Genomic DNA, 19,703 nt, shown 5'->3' with positions numbered 1-19,703 from the left:
TTCTTTCTCAAAGAATCTGCATCCTAAAATCAATATACCTAAAACGTTTGTACATTCCTATAATATTCGGTACTATTTTGGACTGCCATTAGCATGTGATTCTGCCCCCTCCTTCCCCTTTTAACTGAAAATTTATGAAAAATACTTATTTGTATAACCAATCCCCCATCCTGCAGACACTGAACAACATGCTTTACTCATCTGTTACTTCACTTGTTGCATACATAGATGGTGATTTTTCTATTGAATTGTTTATATTTCTAAATCCATATCTGACATTTATAGCCTTTTATGTACGTTACATATTTTGCTATGATACATTGAAGTGATGTTTTTCATTCTGACAAGTTTACTGTTTTGTACTGCTGAAATCAGGGATTTTTTAAAATAAATGATTGTGTTACACCTTTGCATTGGTGAGCAGGAGGTATAGTTTGTCTTTTGGTGAAATTAAAATACCCTGTGTCCACTATGTTTTTACAGTGGGATAGCTAATGCATGTTAATTACCCTTTGGTAAAAATACATTTTCTTTGTAGTGAGGGGACAAACTATACTGCTGACTCAAAGATGTTAAATGCACCATTATTGTTTATGGCGTGACAACTCTGATACTGATTGTGCTAATAACATGCCTCCTTTGCCATCAGAGGTATTTGTATATGAATATTAGCCGCCTCCACCCCTCCTCATCTGGTCCCAGCCAGGGACTGCCCTACTTAGCCCCTATAGCTTCTTTTAACTGAGCCTGCTGTGCTCTGATTGGCTGCTTCTGTGCAGCCTTTTTGGGCAGGCCTGGAGGACCTTTTCTGCTTCTTCCTGGGGCGGTGTGTGGTAGGACTGTAGGGCCTCCAGCAAGGGGCCTCAAAGGGCCGAGTGCACTGCGTCACAAGAACTCACAGCCAATTTGGGGTTTGTGCCCTGGTTTCTAACAGACTGCCCTGAGGTTGGCACTCACCTTCTTGGGCCACTCCAGACAGCTTGACACCTATAGGCCCAGCTGATCAGGACTCCATTGTACCTACAGGTGGCAAATGAGAGTCCCTGCCCCAAAGAGCTGATGGTCTAAAGACCAGACATACCACATGGCAGAGACAAACAAGTGGGAAGGGGGTGGGGAGGGTATGGTGGCAACTCATAGGCGTTAGCTCTCTTCCATGCTGAATTCCCAGACTGCTGTGACCTATACTCCGTGGACTAAGCACATGTGATCTCTTAGCTCTTGACTTCACTATGTTTGTCAGGAAATCTCCAGCAATGGGGATATATCCAGGACAGAGGCGTTTTTACCATGGTGCCATCTAGACACAGCCTACAGGGAAGAACTGGAATGTGACTGTTTTGTGCAGAAACCAAAATAACAATGCAGCGCACTGAGCTACGGACAGTGGGCCAGCAGATTTGCTGATCGGAGCTGGGTGAGGCAGGGCAGCCATAACCCCAGTGCAGCCGACCAGTTGCGCTGGGTGTAAAGCTGCTTTGCAAATCAGGCAGAATTCACCGGTCAATCTGGTGCTCTCTTTATTGTATTAGGGTTGTATTTTGGAGTTAGTGTAGCCCAAGGCTAAAAATACAAGTTAGGAAGTCCTGGGTTTTATGTAAAGATCATGGGGCAGACTTTGCTGTCAGTTACACCTGCCTAAATCTGAGTAACTCTACTGACTCCATTGGAGTTACTCTACATTGGGCAACTCCAGTCAAGTCCATTGAGTGACTCGAGATTTACCCTGGGCTAACTGCTGGCAGAATCTGGCCCAGACATGTTCCTTGTAGTGGCTGTCATCCAGGAGAATCCCTGAACACACCACGCCAGAGAGGGACCCTTTCACCCATCCTTGTAATGCAGCCAGCTCTGGGATGACCAGCTTTTCAAAGCAATTATTACAGGGAGGTGGGGACAGGAGAGTGCAGGAAAGAGGGGGTCTAGGTGGGAGTCAAGAAGGTGCATTGGGGAGGGATGTGGGAGCTTGAGGGGAGGGGGAAAGGGTGCCTGCCAATTAATTATTATTATGCCACCTAAGGGATCTGATGGCATCAGGATCCTATTGAGCCTGGGGCTCCTAGATGCTACAAAATAATAACCCGGGGAAAAAAGCTGGGGCTTGGCAATTCCCTGCATGGCTCAGGGGGGTCATCCTGCCAGATGGCAGCCCAGAGAGGCATGGCCCAAGGGACCCCCCATTCTCAGCCAGCCTGTGGCATTTTGCTGGCTCAGCTGGCCAGAAGCTCCCTCAGGTTGCCAGAGTCTGATGAGGGCTGCAGAAACCAGGACCAGCAAGCCGTTTCTATAGAAGTGACCAGGGTGCCAGGCAGGCCCTGAGAACAGAGACTTTCCTGGATGCCAGGAAGGTAGAATTACCCTGACGTGCCAAGGACAGAAAAGCAAGGAGCATCTTTTTCCAGCTGACATGATGAGGGTCAGCTTAGGCAGGTGCCATATAATCCTTCCCACTGGAATCTGGTCATGCTGCTGGGGCAAACACTCTTGCTCTGATGGAGGGCATCCCGGGCTGTTTTACACAGTCTAAGTCTCCTGCCAGAGTGGGGGGATTTGCCTTTGCCAGCGGTTTGTATTTCATCCTTAGGAGCCGAGTAAAATCCTGGGTGCAAGAGAGACAGGCACGGAATCTCAAGAAGAATCCCTCGGTAACCAGCCACAGTTACCTCACGCTCTCAACAACCGGGCTCTCCTGCTTCCAAGAGCACATTCCTTTACTCCTGTACCAGGTGTCACTGTGCTTCTGATTTGCCCTGGTCCATGGCCAAACAGCACAGTGACTCACCCCATTCATCACCATCTCGCCACGTTTCTTAAGTTGTCCATCTTCTTTCAGATCTCAGCACGTTCCTTGGTATCCTAGCAACCAGCAGAAACTTTCAGAGGAGAACTCAGACCAGACCGATGCTCCCATAAGCCAATCACATGCCCATGGCCTTGACTTATTAACTTTGAGCCTATCACGGTGTGTTATTGTGGATCCCTAGGACGACTGGTCCTGGGAACTAACCTCACTGTACCAAGGCCACCTCAGTGCTCACAGCTGCTGGTCTCCCAAGATCAGAGACTGAACGAAAAATGAGCTTCTCTGTTACGTTCGCGGAGCTGGTGAACATTGCGATTGGCACGCCTGAGCTCGGCAACGTCAACTTCAATGCCCTGCATGTCCTGCTACACGGCCTGCTGGAGCACCTCCAGATCCAGGATATCAAGAAGGAGATCTCCCAGGAGGAGAGGGATTTTCTCCAGGCTGCCCCTAGCTTTACAGCGGAAGGCCAGGTCCAGGAGCAGGTCCCCCTGGAGAGGAAATCCAGCTCGCTCTTTCACCAGCTTCAGGAGAGGCTGACAAGGGTTGAAAGTCAGCTGATCCATCTGAATAATCCCCCTACCACAGCACAGCTGCTGGCCCGGAGCCAGCCCTTCAACAAGCCTGCTGAGGAAATGTGGCAAATGATGCAGTTGAAGAAGAAGATGGAAATGAACGAGGAAGGAATGACTAAGGTGAGACAGCCCTGCTTTGGGAAAGTTTCTGCTTCCCTTCCCTCAGGTCTGTCAGGGCCAGATCCTCACCGGGTGTAAATCGTACTGCCTACAGCTCCTGCCACTGACATACCAAGGGCAGTGTCCTGACAAAGCCAACTAGAGGGGGTGTCTGGTTCACAGGAGCCCAGAGAGTGCAGTTGGGAATCATTAGGCCATGGACTCTGTGGGGAAATGTCTCCTAGGAATCTGATCAGCACTAATGCAGGTTAGTAACCTCTGAGCAGGTTACAGCCCAGTTTGGTCCAGTTCATAGAGGAAGGATCAAACTGAGTTAAAGAGCACTGGTTTGATGTGGTCTATTTCATAGCATGGGCAGGATAGGACTCCCTCAGACTGCTGTTAATCCACTCCAGGAAGAAGATGGGACACCCAGACCTGGGTTTCAGTCCCTGCTCCCCTGGAATAGGCTCTCGCTATGCCTGTCCCAGCAATAACTCACTTGGGGGCTCCTCTTGCGTCCTAAGAAGTCCATTTCAGTTTTGCTTTTGACTTCACTGGCCTGTAACCCCTGAGAAAGATCCCTCCTAGACCTTCCCCACAGCACATTTCAGTGTTGATAGGCCATTACTGCGATCCAAGGTCCTCTACCCATCGACACACCATGCCCCTGGTAAGGCTCTGCACTGGACAAGGAAACCAGAGAGCCCACTTCTCTGCTGCCCCAAATCTTGTGATATCATTGATAGCAGGGTAAGGTGGGTATAAAACGCCACTGAATCAGAATGGTCTCACATCCTTCTGCACTGGTGGGAATGACTGCTCAAGGTGCAAGGCGATTGGGAATCAGGTTCCAAGACACATCATCTCCTGGCCTGAGCTAAAGATTCATACAGCCATTCTGGAGACATGGGTTCAAGGGCAAGAGTGCAGTGTTAGCTTCTCTGGGAAGTGGTGGTCCACCCACTGCAGAAGAGCAGTGCATTTGGTCTTGAGTGACAGGTCGAAGAGGAGACTTGAGCATGTAGTTAATTGGCAGCCCCTACGTGCTTTGAGTGACATTACTGAAGGCAGAGCTGGAAAAGAACTAGGAGAAAGACGGTTCCTCTGGCACCTTCTCTTTATCCATCACTACTGTGTTATTTCATTATTAAGTACTATCAGTTTGTCCTGTCCTTCACAGATGTAGAGGGAGTCAGACCCTGACCCCGGGAGCTTATCTGTCACTCTCCAGGCAAGGAGGGACATTCTGCGTTATCTAAAACCTGATCCTTTTTAATTCTGTTCTCTGATGTTAAATTGACGGGCTTAACCCTGGAAGACCTCAATCATGTTAAAAGCCCACATTGTACCTAGAATACGTGTTGCAATTGCACAGGGAATTTCAGTTTGCTCAGAACGCCGCTTATTTTGCTGTTAAAGTGCAGTATGTCACCCTGATATGTGACCAGGTAAAAACAGCATCATCTTCTAGCCATGACTGCTTAGTACTTTCCTCTCCCCTCCGTCTTGCAGAGCCAGCTCGGCTCTGGGAGGGGTTGGAGTCCACACCTCCTCCTGCATCATCATCAGAGCCTGTGAGGACATAATTTACCTGCAAAATCCTCACTACTGTTGCTACTGATGTGCAGAAGGAAGGAGCCCACTGTCACTCTCGGAGCCCACGGGGAGGACACAGGACTGGCAGAAAAAAAAATCTTTGTAGTTGTAAACGGAGCCCACTTGATCTGGCAATTGGGACCCCATGACGTAATTGTCACTGCGTCCCTCCCCGGAGCAGAACCACATGCTAAGTTCTTCATTTACTGGCTCAGGAAGGGAGTTTGAAAACACAAGAGTCTAACCCCTTCCCAGCATAGTCAGAGAAAACCCCTTCCCTCAGAGCTCTGCACAGACAGAAAGCAGCACAACTAGCTCAGCTGTTGCTGCCCAGCCAGAATCCTCCATTCCCCGTCCTCCCATGGTCCTCTTGGCGTTTCGTCCAGGTAGCAAGTGCTGGTGTCCTTTCACCATCTGAGCAGGCAGTTTACCCCCGACCAGCAGTGTTGTTCCAGGAATGTTGGCCTGAACAGACAGGTTTCAGAGTAGCAGCCGTGTTAGTCTGTATTCGCAAAAAGAAAAGGAGTACTTGTGGCACCTTAGAGACTAACCAATTTATTTGAGCATGAGCTTTCGTGAGCTACAGCTCACTTCATCGGATGCATAGTCTAGGTCCGGTCCAGTTGCCTGGTTAGGGTGTAGTTGAGGCCGTGAAACAAGGGAAAGTTGTGAGCTCTCTAAGCGCCATCTCCTTGTCCTGTTCCTGGTCAGATGGAGAGGGGCTTTCCTTGGCCTTCTGCACATGATCTTGCCAGATTAGCGGCCAGGTTTAGCAGTGGTGGGGGTGTCTGCCTCTGAGCCAGGTTAGTGGGGGAGGGAGTGCCGGTGCCCCCTCATCCCACCTACAGCCCTTGATGTAATCCTTGGTCTGTCTCTGCAGTTCCCCTTGAGTATCATTCATTTCCCTTTTGGGAAGGGGTTTGTGGGGGTTATCTGGGGGATGAATCTGGGCTTTCCCAGAGGAAATGCATAAGAAATGCATAAGAATTGTCCTGTATTCCCAACCAGTCCCATGGCTCATGGGTTGCCATGCCCCTAGCAGGAGGGACAGGCTGGCTGTAATGGGCTGTTCTGATGTTTCCTCACATGGGTCCGATGTGCTGTTGCAGGGTCATTTTCCTGCCTCCTTTCTCCACTGGGGACAAGATTCACTTCTGTCCACTTCTTCTCTGCGTGCAGCAGCACCTCCATGACTCTAACTCAGCTGCGAGGGTTTAGAAACAGCATGAGCAGGAGCACACAGACAGTCGTGCCCTGAGCAGGGGGAGGAAGGCCACCTGGTAAGGCCACCTTGGCAGAGCGTGCACTTCCTCCCCATGGCTGACAGGTGATGCTGCTGTGCCCGGTGGGGCGAAAGAAAGGAGTAAAACAATGGGGCAGTAGGAGAACAAATAGCGCAGACCTACACTCCCCCTGCATATGGTACCAAAGTGTCAGCATCGCAGTCTGGCAGCTGGCAGGTGTCCCTTGTACGGGCACATGCCAGGCAGCAAATCACATCAGTTAGTTGTCCCTCTGAAGGGGCACACAGCCAGTACACCAGCAACCACATATCATGGTGCTAAACATACTGCAAGCCACAACACTAATAATACTCTGCACTTCCATAGCACCTTTCACCTGAGGGCCTTGCTGTGCTTCAAAAATGCTAACTGACTACAACTCACAATACCCCTGTGAGGCACTGAAGGATGTGGAGCAAGGACCTTACCCACCATAGAAATGTAACCACCTCTGGGGTGGAACGTGACAGCTGCTTAACATCACACAGTACTTTAGGATGGACAGGAAATTAGATTCATTTGAACCTATAGGGGGAATTTATGGAGGCCAGAATGTAATTGCCATATTTAGTCATCTTGCCTTTTAAAATGATTATCCCAGCGTAAGTCCGTGTTGAATTAGTGGTATACTGGCCTTGCTGGCTGACAAGTGTTCAGCTGTGTCTGTCAAGCTCCAGCCAGTTAGAAACCCACTTCCTGGGACTTTACATTTTGTTTCACTAAATCTCCTGTCAGATCAATCAGATGTAGCATTCCCATTCCCGTCTTCTCATAAATTGTTGTGTGGCGATGCAGCTGGGTTCCTTCCCAGAAGTGGCTGCATTTCAGTGGTAGGTGCAGTGATTTACACGTACACCATACTAGAGTTGGCATATCACTGGAAAGGCATCCTTTAGGGCACTTTAGTCTAGAAACATCTGATATTATGATGTTTTTAAATAAACATTTCAAGGACAAAATGGAAGCATTTTTGATAGCAGCACTAGATCATAGAATCATAGGGCTAGGAGGGAGCTTGAGTGGTCATCTCGTCTATTCCCCATGCTAAGGCACGATCAAGTAAACCTAGCCCATCTCTGATAGATGTTTGTCTCTCTAACCTGTTCTTAAAAACCTTCAGTGACAAGGCAAGGATGCCATGACCTTCCCAGGTGACCTGTTGCAGTGCTTAGCTGGCCTCCCTTTGTTTGGTGCTTCTCCCTCCCAAGTTAGGAATATGAGAAAGTTGTTTCTGTGTAAACAAAGAGGTTACCCAGCTGCTGCCCAAGGATCGAACACGGGGATTGGCACAGGTGCACAGGGATTGCTGTTGTGTCAGTTCCTTATTTGGGACAATTCTGCTTGCTGATACACCAATTCTGCTCGCTGCCCCCCTTCTGTTGATGTGCCAGCCTGCTCCTGTTGCTTGCCTGTGTGTGGCAGTAGGGGACAAGCAGCATCAGGGCAGAGAAGGTTAGCGAGCCCTTAGGACGGGTTAATGCAACAGGTTCAGTGCTGGCTTGGGGCAGGTGATTGCTCAGATTTCTTATTTAATTTGTTTGAATCAGACCTAGAGGAGACGGATACGTTTCTGGCTTCCCCTTGCCTGGCCAGAGGGGAGATTTGGGAGGAAAGCTCTCTGTGTGAACGGCCAACTGTGCGGGGCAATCAGCTGCTGCGTGTTGGGGTGGAACCTGCTTGCCTGTAAGCTGTAAATGCATTATGGCACAGGGGCTGCTGTTGCTAGAAGCTCCCAGGCATGGGACAGTCCGATCTCTTGCAGCTGCTGATAATCTGGCGCTGGGCCAGCTGCCCTCGTTACTTTTGAGTGCAGCCAACCTGTGGCTTGATTCCAAGAAGCTGAACACCCGCAGTGCCTACAGAGTCAATGGCAGTTATGGTGCAAGGTCAGGTCCTGGTAACCTCTCACTCCTGCGGAACCAATGGACTTGAGAAGTAACTAGCGTGCTCCATGTTTGTCGTGTTGTTACCATGGGAATGCCTGGTCCTGCCCCTCCCTGGCAGCCCCTCTGCTCAGGCTTGGGACAGGAGCTGATAAAAAATGTTGTTGTTTTTTTAACCAAAAAATGGGGGTTTGAAGATGACAAAACTCTCTGCAGAAAAATGTCATTTTTAATCAACAGCTCTTTGTTTTCCAATGAAATTTCAAAAGGAAAAATTTAAAACCGAAAAAAAAATCCAAATTTTTCTAAATGTTTTGGGTTGAAATGACGAAAATCCACATTTTACTCTTTTTTTAAAAATTTTTTTCCAGTGAAAGGAAGGAAGAAAGAAGGGGGAGGCGCAGGAGAGATTTTAAAAATAACAGCGCAATTTTCACTTCCAACAATAGTATTAAAACCTTTTTGAAAATGTTCTCAAGAAGCATCATTCGCAGCCAGCTCTAGCCGCAGTCTCTCGGAGCAGGCTGGCTGTTGTTTGGAAATGTGCTAGCTTGTCTGTTTGAGCAATTGCTACTGACACAGAACTTTGCACCTAGTCTAGGCAGGGCAAATTGAGTTTAATTATTATTGATTTGTATTCCCCTAGCACCTAGGACCCCTTGTCATAGGCTGGGGCCTCACTGTGCTAGGCGTAGAACAGAAAGCCAGTCTCTGCCAATACAAGACAAGAAGTAACAAGTGGGGAAGACAGGGGAGCACAAGGAGACCATGTGGCAATGGTCTCAGCACTGTGACAGCTGGCTGGGGCCAATCCAGGCTCCTCCCAGGGTTGACCTGAGCAGGGGGCGTGTTTGAAAACATGGCCTGTTTTCTTAGTCTGGATGTGGCCTTAAAGGGCTCTGCAAAGCCTTCCAACTGCAGCTTGCTGGGATGTTGCAAGGGCCAGTGAGGGAGCCACCCCACAGCACTGGTAGCCCAAGGTCTGTCCCCTGATGGTGCCATGGGGCATATCCACCCCAAAAGGGCATTCCCCAATTCACAGGCCAGCTGCGCACTCCAGTAGAGTGGGGGCAGTCCCCAGCATGCAGGGAGTTCTAGGAGGGATTATTGCCCCCCGCCCCATTGTGCTGTGGGGAAGCACAATCCCTTCCCTAGCTTCCAGAGCTCTCCGTGGGATGGGGCAGCTCTGCATTGCACACTCGTCCTGGTGGGGACGGGGGATTGCCAAGCAGCGTCAGAACTCCTTGTGCACACACACCTGCCCCCTCCCTAGCATTGCCAATTTTCATAGAATCATAGAATATCAGAGTTGGAAGGGACCTGAAAGCAGGACCAATCCCCAATTTTTGCCCCAGATCCCTAAATGGCCCCCTCAGGGATTGAACTCACAACCCTGGGTTTAGCAGGCCAATGCTCAAACCACTGAGCTATCCCTCCCCCCATATTCCTGGACGTTTTATCACATGACATAATCTGTAATTGAAGATTAACCTTTAATTCCTGCAGACTCCAGGACAATCCTGGAGGGTTGGCAACGCTACCTCTCCCTGTGGCGTTCCTGTCAGGGCCTGAGAGACACTGTGTCAAGTGCTAGTTAGGCGCACAAGCCTGGACATGTCAAGATTGGCGCATGCTCAGCAGCTCAGCTCGCGAGTCCTGCTGTGGGGGCTCTGTTAACAGTGAACGATCTCCCAGGCACCCCGGCCGAGTCCGAGTCCGACGTGCTCCATTGTGTAGGAAGCGCTGGAGTGCAGCGGGCAGTGTCTGCCTCTTGGAGAGATGGGCATTCCCCAAAGTTAACTGCCCCTGGGTCCGAGCACTGTGGTGGGCCTGGCACTGGGCCCTCTGGACCTGGCAGGGCAGCAAAGCAGTGAACTCTCGGAGAGCGCTCGGTTCTTCCTGCTCCTGATGTTTACATCTACGACGCAGGAGCCACCCAGCCTGCTATGGGGTCTGACAGGTCAGAATCAGAGCCTTGAATTGCAGTTGGAAGTGAAGAGAGAGCCAGGCTGTATGCCGCCCTTGCACTACAATCAGGGCAGCCCCACACCCTGCTGCCTGCTGCCTGCTGGGTCAATCCCTTGGGGCCGTTGCTAGCTTGCACAACTTAACACAGCCTCCAGGCTGCTCTAAGTTAGGCTGGGGACCAGACCGATGTCCAGCCAGCCCTGGGCTGAGCTGTGCTGTACCGTCCTTGGTCATAGCCGAGGACTGGGGCCAGAGACAGCCTTGCCTTTGGATTGCCTGGGCCTGATTCTGATCTCACAGGCACTGGTTTCGCACTGGGTTACTCTGGGAGAGTTACTCCTGATTTACACCAGCATGAGAGAAGAATCAGATCCCTGCCTCTAGTCACTGAGGGCTTGTCTGCATGGGAAGTTTTACCAGTGAATCAGTCCGTTATACCAGTCTGATCCTACATGGGGCTGCTCTTACATGAGCAGCTTTTTCAGTTTCGCTTTAATCCCTTCCCAAGCAACATCCATTGGGTGGTCACAATCCAGGCCCCACTTCCCCACTCCTTGCAGGGGGGCTCTGCCCTTTGTGGGCCTCCTTAAGTCTCTCCAGCTGGGGGATCACAAGGAAAGTCACAAACCCCACACACACTCTGGGGGTGGCAAATCTACAGTGCTGCCAACAATCCAGCACACGTGCGATGGCTCTGGCTGAATCTGGGAGACAGGCTCAGCCTGTCTGTCTTACCAGAGAGTCCTCTGTACTCTCCTTGGGGCAGAGGGAAGGTTTCCTGTCTGGCAGTTTCCTCCACAGCTTCAGGAGTCACTCCTAGGGCAACCCCACTCCTTCCCCGCACTGACTGCAGCTTCCTCCCTTTTAAAGGTCTCCTCTCCTGCCTGTCCTGTGTGATTGACAAGGCCAGAGGGGTGGAGGAGCCCTGCTCCCAGGACCTCTCTGGCCCCTTCCTCCGCTGCGTGGGGTCTCTGCACCGCCCCTCACAGCTCTGTTGTAAAGTATCCAGGACCTGATTCTCCTCTGACCTACAGCAGTTCATACTCACCGTAATGTATGGGGCTGGACTCTCCCCCATGGAGCCATTTACACCTGTGCCAACCAGGGGTAACAGCACGGAAGGGTCTCGCTTGGTAGCATTTTAGACCCACATTGCATGAGTGTAAATGATGTCACAGAGCCTCAGCAAGGCTCAGCCCTCTTTGTTCTAGCTCCAGCAGGCCGACGGAAGAGAGCAAATCCCTTCTGGAAACTAGATTTGGGGATTGTTTTTAGGCAAAGCCTTCTGCTGGGTATTCTGTACATGAGAGACTGCTCTGCATGGACTGAGTCCTGAGAGACTCCCCAGGGGAGAACAGCCAAGAGGCTGCCACATCCATATAATCAATATCACTACTGCCAGAGATGGCTAACACCTCTTAGGGCACAGCACTGCTCTCCTAGGTGTCCTGGAAGAAGATGTAGGGTCTGATTCTCATTTGCATGAAGACCACTTCACGCTGCTCTGCGCATGGTAAGGCCCCTTACAGTGTGAGGAAACCAATGACTAGAGAGGAAATGAGAATTGGGCTCATAGGAGCTGAACTGAATCAACCTGAGCGATGGAATGGATGCTTGCCTGATCACAGCCCGGCACCCCCAGGATAAAACTGGAAGCCAGATTTCCATCAGGGAGGCATGGCTATTCCAGCGGTACCTGAGGAGAGAACAGGCTGTAACAGAGTCAGGAGAGCCCTGGGCTCATTGAACCACTCTTCATCACTCTCCAACAGTTCTCACCACCTGATAGGTGCTGTTTGTAATAAGTACGTGGTGCCAGGTAAAGAAGCAGACCATTCCCAGAAGCCCCCGAGGATGTATTCTGCCCCAGTTTAACTGTGGCCACGCTTTAATTTCTGCAGGATGGACAATGTGACCTGGGAGTCTCCCACAGAGTTTGCCCCAGTTGCCCTTTAACACAGAGGTGTAATCCATGGAAACTACAGATCCCAGCATCCAATGCTGCATCTTGATCCCAGGAGAGGCTACTTGGCTCCAGATAGAACATTGTTTTCTGGGCCCTTGGACTCTCCACAGCTGCTCTCTGGGTTAAAGAAAAGGTTGGTTGGCTGTAGTCGGCTCTGTCGGCAGCAAGTCGGGTATGGCCCTCTGGCGCCAGGGTGGGCAGAGTGTGGGCTCCTGCGTCATGCCAGGCTGACTGTCCATGCAGAGCACTCTTGGCTTGTTTCCAGTCCTGCCTGGTCCGCTTCGAGCTGGTGCTGACTCCTTCATTTCCCTGTCCTCTTCGCTTCTTCAGGCCATGAACACGCTGCAGGATCTGCTCACTAACATCTACTCCCTGCAAAGCACCGTCAACAGCTTCCAGGAAGAGCTGGGGGTCTTGAAGGATAACTTCCAACAAGTACGTACATCTGCCCATGGCAAAGGGGCGGCTGGGGGTGCTGCCCTTGGAGAACTCTCTTGGCAAAGGGGCGCCCTGGTGACTCAGGAGCACTGCACTGGCCTGCAGGGAATCTGGCTTCCCTGCCTGTGCTCCTGCTCCCCATAGCAAAGAAAAATGATGGGGGTGGGGGTTGGAGTGAGACCTGGGTGCTCTGATGGGGGGACACAGGAACAACAAGCCTCCCCACTGGACAAAATTAAGTAGCCATGAAATCCTGAGTCCAAGCACAGCCCTGAGATCACTGGTGTGCGCACTCTTGCTGCAGTGCTACCGACATCCTTCCAGGGCTGCTCCACAGGCCTCCTTTTAGACTTTGGTCCATGCTCTTCCTTGTCGAGCCAAGGCACAAGGCCTGGTCCCCCTTGACAGAGCTGGGTGCTGACACACAGCCGGAGGCTGCCCCCTGCTGGAATTGTTTTACATTCTTATTGTCTTCCAAGCAAGCCAGTTCCCCTTTTCTGCCTAAGCCCCTCTGCTTTGTTCCCTGCGGGACCCTTCCCTCCAAGGCCCTGTCCCCCAGCTCCCGTCCATCCAACCAGTGAAGCCAGGATACAGCGTCCTTGGCCAGAGGCATTCCTGAATTACCCGGAGGGGACCCGCTGAGTCTTAGAGAAAACTGCCTCTCCGTCAGAGGAGCTGAGCTGTTAATGTGAGGAGGCCAAGACTGGGCTCCCTGCCTGGCTCAGCCCCAGTGCAGCCCTTTTCCAGCCCTCTCACACTGTGTGTAACCAGAGATCAGTGAGCCTCAGCTAGCCCCGGGCACGAGGCTCATGTGCAGTTAGTCAGGTATTCCCTTGCCACTCCAGAGCCAGGGCACAGGCTGGAGTGCGGAGCTGGCAGGACGCCGCTGGCCACTCATTCCCTCTGCACATCGCGCCATAGAATATCAGCGTTGGAAGGGACCTCAGGAGGTCATCTAGTCCAACCCCCTGCTCAAAGCAGGGCCAAACCCCAATTTTTGCCCCAGATCCCTAAATGGCCCCCTCAAGGATTGAACTCACAACCCTGGGTTTAGCAGGCCAATGCTCAAACCATTGAGCTATCCCTCCTCCACCGATGTGGTTTGTTTAACAGGTCGGCATGGATGAAATGAGAGAGCGGCTCACGCAGCTGGATCAGCAGAGCCAGCTCATCCAAGCCATCCTGGACAGGCTGGTGAGTGGGGAGATTCTGGGAGTCAGAGAGAACCTGCTGGCAAAGGGCTTTGGAGAAGGCTCACACACTCAGGGAGCGTAGCCAGGAGGAGCCAGGCAGGGCTGCCACAGCCAGCGAAGGAGCAGCGGAGCCTGCTTCAGCCTTACCGTGGGCATTGGCCCCTTCGTTTGGGAACCTCGGGAGATAAGCTTTTCACAGCCTTGTGCAGAGTGCGAGCTGCCCAACTCCCCTGGCCACTCCGCTCAGCCTTGCAGAGCACAGGGCTTAGTGATGCCGCACTTTTAGTGCCCTTTGCATAGACACCAGAGCGTGGCCTTTCTGAAGGGTTAATTACGCCGCTGAGTTCCACACCATGTGGTGCAGGTGACCAGTCCCACAGCACTATCCGTGCCCAGCGCAAGGGAGCAGCTCACAAACAACCCAGGGCTGCAAAGTCAATCCAAAGCAATCTTTAGAAACAATGGGCCAGATCCTTAGCTGGTGTATAAGGGTTCCACTGACTCTGGCGGAACGAGGATGATTTACGCCAGTGGACAATCTAGACCAACAAGTTCACCTCCCCTGGTGGAATCCATCTCCATTCCCTAACCAGGCGAGTGGCTGTATTTGTGATAGCATCTGTAACAAACAGCTCAACTAAAGAGCAAGCTAGGTGCAGTGTATAATATACACAGTCCCATGGGGAAGTCTTTACGCCTGGTCAGTCCAGACGCGTAGATGTCGCCAACTCAGTAGCCATGTTACCTGTGCGCTCGTTGGATGGGAAGCCGGGCTCTGTGCGGGTGAGCAGCTGGCAGCACAGCCAGGCCTCCATACCAAAGGCTGCCTGGTCAACATTCATGCTGCTGCTTCACACCGCCCACTGGCAGTGGGGGAACTGACTTGTCTTCAAGGTGTTTGGACCTGCGAGCACTGGCCTGTGCCCCGCTGCTGCTGTGCTCCGAGGCACGGCAGGTGCAGCCCGAGAGGAGGGCAGCTTGCAGTATTGGTGCACCCTGCCTCTCCAGTGCAGGTAGCTGTAAGTAGGGTGCCCACAGGAAGGGTGACGGAGGCTCCTGCTGCCTTCGCACTCAGTGGGTGAGTGTGCAGAGTGTATCCTGTCCTCACTCCACCCTCTGCTCCTGAGAACGGCTTTGGCCTGGGGCCCTTGCCGCTGATCATCTGCAGTAACGTCCCCTGCTGCTCACAGGCTGTAGCAGCCGTACTCAGTCCATGGCCCGGGAGCCACAAACGCCTCTTCTGGGCCTCACATTCTGCTCCGAATTTAGCAGCTCAGATCAACTCTCGCTTTGCCTGGGGCTCGGGGGAGGGCAGTTGCATTCAGCACAGCATTGTTCCCTGCACAGCCCCATGCATGGCAGCGGGTGGTGGGCGATCGGCCTGCCGGTTGAGGAGGTGCCGGCTGGGGGAGTGCTTGGAGAACTATGCAACGGAGGCTGGCCCTAGAGCAGGCTAAGGGTGCCACTGCGCAGGGTGCGCCCTGCTGTGTGGGTGCTATGTCCCAGCATGCCTCTCTGGTGTGACCCCTGCTTGTGCTTCCAAGCAGTAATGACCCCTACACATACCGTGAAAGGGTCTCAGGTTCCCCTCCCACTCCTCTCTGATCCTCCAACCGCATCCCTGAGCAGTGACATGCACCTTGGCCTCTCCCTGCCCCCAATGGACCACCCTCAGGCACCTTACAAGACCACTGGTTCCTAGGGCCAGTCCTCTCTCCAAACCACTTAAACTTGCAAAATGGAGCTGATAATCTCCTGGGAGCAGGCTGCCTAATGAGATCCCCGGCAGACAGGCTCTATCATGGTACTTCTGCACTTCCAGTCCCAAGTGGAACCTGAACTCCATGGCCATGTGCAAGGGAAAGATACTGTGGGGATGATGCCATTGCTGAATCTGCTGAGAGGTTTGGGTCTGGCAGGGGGCAGGATTGGGTTTGTTCCTGCACGCCCTGTCCCAGATTGCCCATCCCTCGCTCTGATATAAAGTGCAAGGCCATTCCCCTCTGATGTCCAGCTCCTTTTCTCTTCCTCTGAATGCAGGACAAGATGCAGGTACAGCTGATTTCTTTCCCCGAGCAGGTGGACATAGTGCAGTGGAGCTCTCTCTTTGATTCGCTCGCTGACAAGGTAGGTGCAGATTCCCACCTGCCTGGTGGACCTTATCCCGAACTGAGGGCTCACTCGAGAGAGAATTGAGCGGAAGCATTTTGGGAGCAATGAGAATTGTGTTTCTGTGTCCATCACGACTCTTTGAATGGGGCAAGCCAGCTCCCTCTGGATTTGCTGTGGGTTATTGTTCACCATTTGATCAGATTTTAAGAGCCTGCAGGGTGAGGCAGGGCTACTGTACTGATTCATGCTGAGATCAAGATCATGTGGGTCTCATCACTGATCGGCTCCAATCCAGGGCACAAGAGGGTTGATGTCTCTCTCAGAGCAGGAAGAGAATGCTGCAAAGTTGAAGCCTCTGGACTCTCAGGGTGTGCTAGGTCACAGTAAACTCTTCTGCCATCACACACACTCACCCTGTAACCCAGCAGTCTATGCCCTCTGCTGGGATCAGCTCACCCCTTGATGACCACTCCTCAGCACATCCAGTTATGCCCCCAGGGGATTATTGCAAGGGTTGGTTATAATCCCCAGCCAGTCGCTCTACTCCCTATGCTACTGGGCCTCTGAAATCTATGGGGGACCTCTAGCAGCCACAACCCTGCACCCTGGCGTGCAGCAACCAGCACCAGCCTGCATCCTCACTCAAGACACTCACACCAACAAGGTTAGCCCAGATACCTGGCTGATCTGAGCTCTGTAATGCAGGGTGGTGTCATGATTGATGCTGTAAAGGGATGAGTGGGATCAGTGTCTGTATTAGCCGACCCCTATGGTTTGGGGAGACCAGGTGAATAACTCCAGTGTGGGCACAGTTCTCAAAGGCAGAAGGAGGTTGCTGGACACTGGTTGCTGTTTTGTTCCTCCAATAGCGAGAACTTGGAATCTGCAAACATGACCCAACTGCCCCAGCCAGTCCCCTGCATCCCCCCACCCCAGCTCTGATCAGCACCCCTTTCTGAGCTGTCTGCAGGAACCAACCTGCCATAAAATCAGCGCGGGGGTGTTTTCTTTCAGAGCCCCTCAGACCCAGTGCCCAGCCTCGACTCAAAACGGGACACGGTCAGGGAGGCCCTTGGCAAGCTGTGCCAACTGCCGGAGAAGCATGAAGCCTTGGGAACCCGCATCAGCCTGCTGGAGAGTGAGCTCAAGCAGCAAGTGGATCACCTAGGTGAGGCCCCAGCATCCAGCTTCGCTCCCATCCCTGGGTTGGGCCTGTCTTCCAGGAGAAATCCGGGGCCTTAGAGGGCAGCAAGGGCCCAGACCTGACTGGGTGCAACCAGCTCCTTCCTACTGGGCAGTCAGAGCCACTGCCTGGAGGGACACAAGTGAGACTGGACAGCCTGCCAGTCCTGCAGAGTCCAGCCCGGCTCCAGGAGAGGGGACCCGGGGCAGGGGGGGTGTCTATCTGGCAGGGCCCAGCCCAGCTCCACAGGAGGGGAACTGGGATTTGTCCCTGCAGGGCCCAGACCAGTTCTGGGGGAGGGGAAGCCGACTCTCAGAGAGGCGGAGCAGGGGACTATCCCGGCTTGGGGCCTGGGTATTGTTCAGAATGCAGCATCTTTCTTCCTACTGGTGATGTTGGAAGCAGAGGGAGCCCAGCCCCAGGGAGCTCGCAGGGCTGGGAGTTGGGAAAAGCATCTTGCCTCCTGAAAAGTGAGGAGGTCGGGTCTGGACTCAGAGATGCAGTAAGTGCGGGAGCTAGGCTTGCCAGATGTCCCGTTTTCAACCAGCATGTCCGGTCAATACATCTAACAGGACACCAAAAGTCTGGTTACCATGGGCGGCGGGGGGAGGTGGGGGGTGGAGTGCTGGGTCATCAACCCACACCAGCCCCTGCTCAGCCATGCATCTCATGGGTAGGCAGGCAGCAGGTACCATGTCAGGCTGCAGCTCCCATCCCAGCCCTGGGACCCAGGGAGCCCAGCTAGGGAGGAAGCGGGTGGAGAGGATCGAGCTATGAGGAAGAGGGATGAGGGAGAGAAGCAATGGGGAGTGGGGGGAAGAGGAGTGAGTGGGGGTGTGGCCTCTAGGGAAGAGGTGGAGCAGGGATGGGATGGCGGGGCCTTGGGGGAAGAGGAGGAGCAGGGCCTTGGGAAAGAAGGGGGCAGGCGGTGAGGCCTCATGGGAAGAGGCGGGCTGGGGGGGGGGTCCAGTTTTCAGAAATTAGAAAGTTGGCAAATCTAGCGGGAGACCCCTACACCAGGTCTACAGTCTGTCTTCAGAGCTGAGTTGCCCTTGACGACCTTCCCTAGAGCTGACTTGCCAGGGAAGCATTGTTCTTGCAGTGAGGCTGCTCTCGGCAGGAACACCCTGCCCTGGATGGGGGCTCTTAGAGGGAAGTCCGAGGGCAGGAGGACAAAGTGCTAAAGCATTGAGAAGTTCTTCCAGCTACCACTGATGGCCTCACTAGTACCTACAGCAGAGCTGGGAATGCAGCCTGAGCTGCCATGTCCTCTGGGGCTCACCCCATCCATCCCCATCACCCTTTATCCCACAGACGGTGACTTATCTCCAGTAGCTCTGTGAGGCATTGCCTGATCTTGAATTAGCTTTAAAGATGGGCTCCCACTATGAATCCAGATCTGAGTAGCCCCCAAAGGCTTCTCTGTAGTTCAAGCAAACCTTCCTTCCATGGTTCCTTTACTGCTTGAGCCATTCAGGACCCTGCCCCTATGAAGAACCATGTACACGCTATAATTGGGGGGGGCATTCTCTCACCTCAGCTCTAGCACACTGGTGCAGCTCACCTGGGACTGGCAATATTGGGAGCACTAGTGTAGACAGAGCTCCAGCATCTTCATCCCTGGATGTGCCCAGAGCAGCAGTGGGTGAGCCCGGGGTAGAACCACTGGCAGCTGGACTACAAGACCATTGCTGGCAGGGATGGAGCTGCGCCTGTAATGTGACAGTGGTGGGGGAATTCCCTGGAGCTCTCCGTGCAGACACAGCTTTGGTGTCTTTCATTTGGTTCCAGCCAAACTTGGGATCGCAGATGACGTAGCCGCAGATCTGGAGAGAATGAAAAACGAAATAAGCAGCCTACAAAGCAAAGAAGACAAGGTGATCTGGGTCCAGGGCTGTACGTGTTTGTCCCAAGATAGCGCTGTAGCTCAGAGCACATCTTATTTCTCTCATGGTCTCTTGCAATGGCTACAATCAGAGTGGGGAGGGACCTGGAGCAGAATGGGGCATAGATGCAGAAATGGGGTGATTGCAATGGTAGTTGTGTTCCCTTGCCTAAATGTGCATGCATGCCAAGGGCCCCGTGTAAGGGCGTTCTCTATTGCATGGGCACAGGGTGTGATATGCTAATGCTCCCATGTTACAGGGTTGCTGCCTCCTGTGCACCCACTTGTGGCCCGGGATGGCTATGCAGCTCCCTCAGTTTCCCCTCTTCAGGGCTCTGTATTAAACTTCACACAGGTTTTTTACCCAGTAATGCCCTTCCACTGGGGCCAGTTTATTGACACAAAACTCAAAACAAAACTCAGGCCTGGGGGCTTTTCTTCTCCTGCTTTTCCCCCGGGGTCTGCTCTGGGCAGCTCTTCCTTGCCTTGGCTGACCACTCTGGGTGGAGTCAGCTCTCCCTGGCCCTCAGCCTTCGTCAGCCCTTCGTCAGCTGGCTTCCAGGCCCAAACCTTTCACCCCGGTCAAGGGTCTCCTGCAGGCGCCTCCTGCTTTCTGACGCCTCTGTCACAGCTTCCTCTCCCTGTTTCTTTTTGTCTTTTGTTTGGTTTTGATGCAGCAGCCATACAAGTCTAGGACCGCCACTTTCCTCATTCTT

At 52.8% G+C, this 19,703-nt stretch overlaps 1 protein-coding gene across 1 annotated transcript in view; it reads left to right on the top strand.

Moving 5' to 3' along the window:
* Positions 1-2,938: 2,938 nt before the first annotated feature.
* Positions 2,939-19,703, top strand: part of C10H16orf96 (chromosome 10 C16orf96 homolog) — a 33,158-nt gene continuing 16,393 nt past the window's right edge. The window contains exons 1-6 of the mRNA XM_048866581.2: positions 2,939-3,498; positions 12,507-12,611; positions 13,728-13,808; positions 15,848-15,934; positions 16,934-17,087; positions 18,894-18,979. Of these exons, the coding sequence (XP_048722538.2) occupies positions 3,076-3,498; positions 12,507-12,611; positions 13,728-13,808; positions 15,848-15,934; positions 16,934-17,087; positions 18,894-18,979 (936 nt within the window). The 5' untranslated portion in view covers positions 2,939-3,075. The remainder of the gene's footprint in view (positions 3,499-12,506; positions 12,612-13,727; positions 13,809-15,847; positions 15,935-16,933; positions 17,088-18,893; positions 18,980-19,703) is intronic.

The sequence above is a fragment of the Caretta caretta genome, chromosome 10, assembly GCF_965140235.1.
Source record: "Caretta caretta isolate rCarCar2 chromosome 10, rCarCar1.hap1, whole genome shotgun sequence".
Classification (NCBI taxonomy): Eukaryota; Metazoa; Chordata; order Testudines; family Cheloniidae; genus Caretta; species Caretta caretta.
The sequence above is the reverse complement of the archived record's forward strand: the minus strand, read 5'-3'. Positions and strand labels throughout refer to the sequence as shown.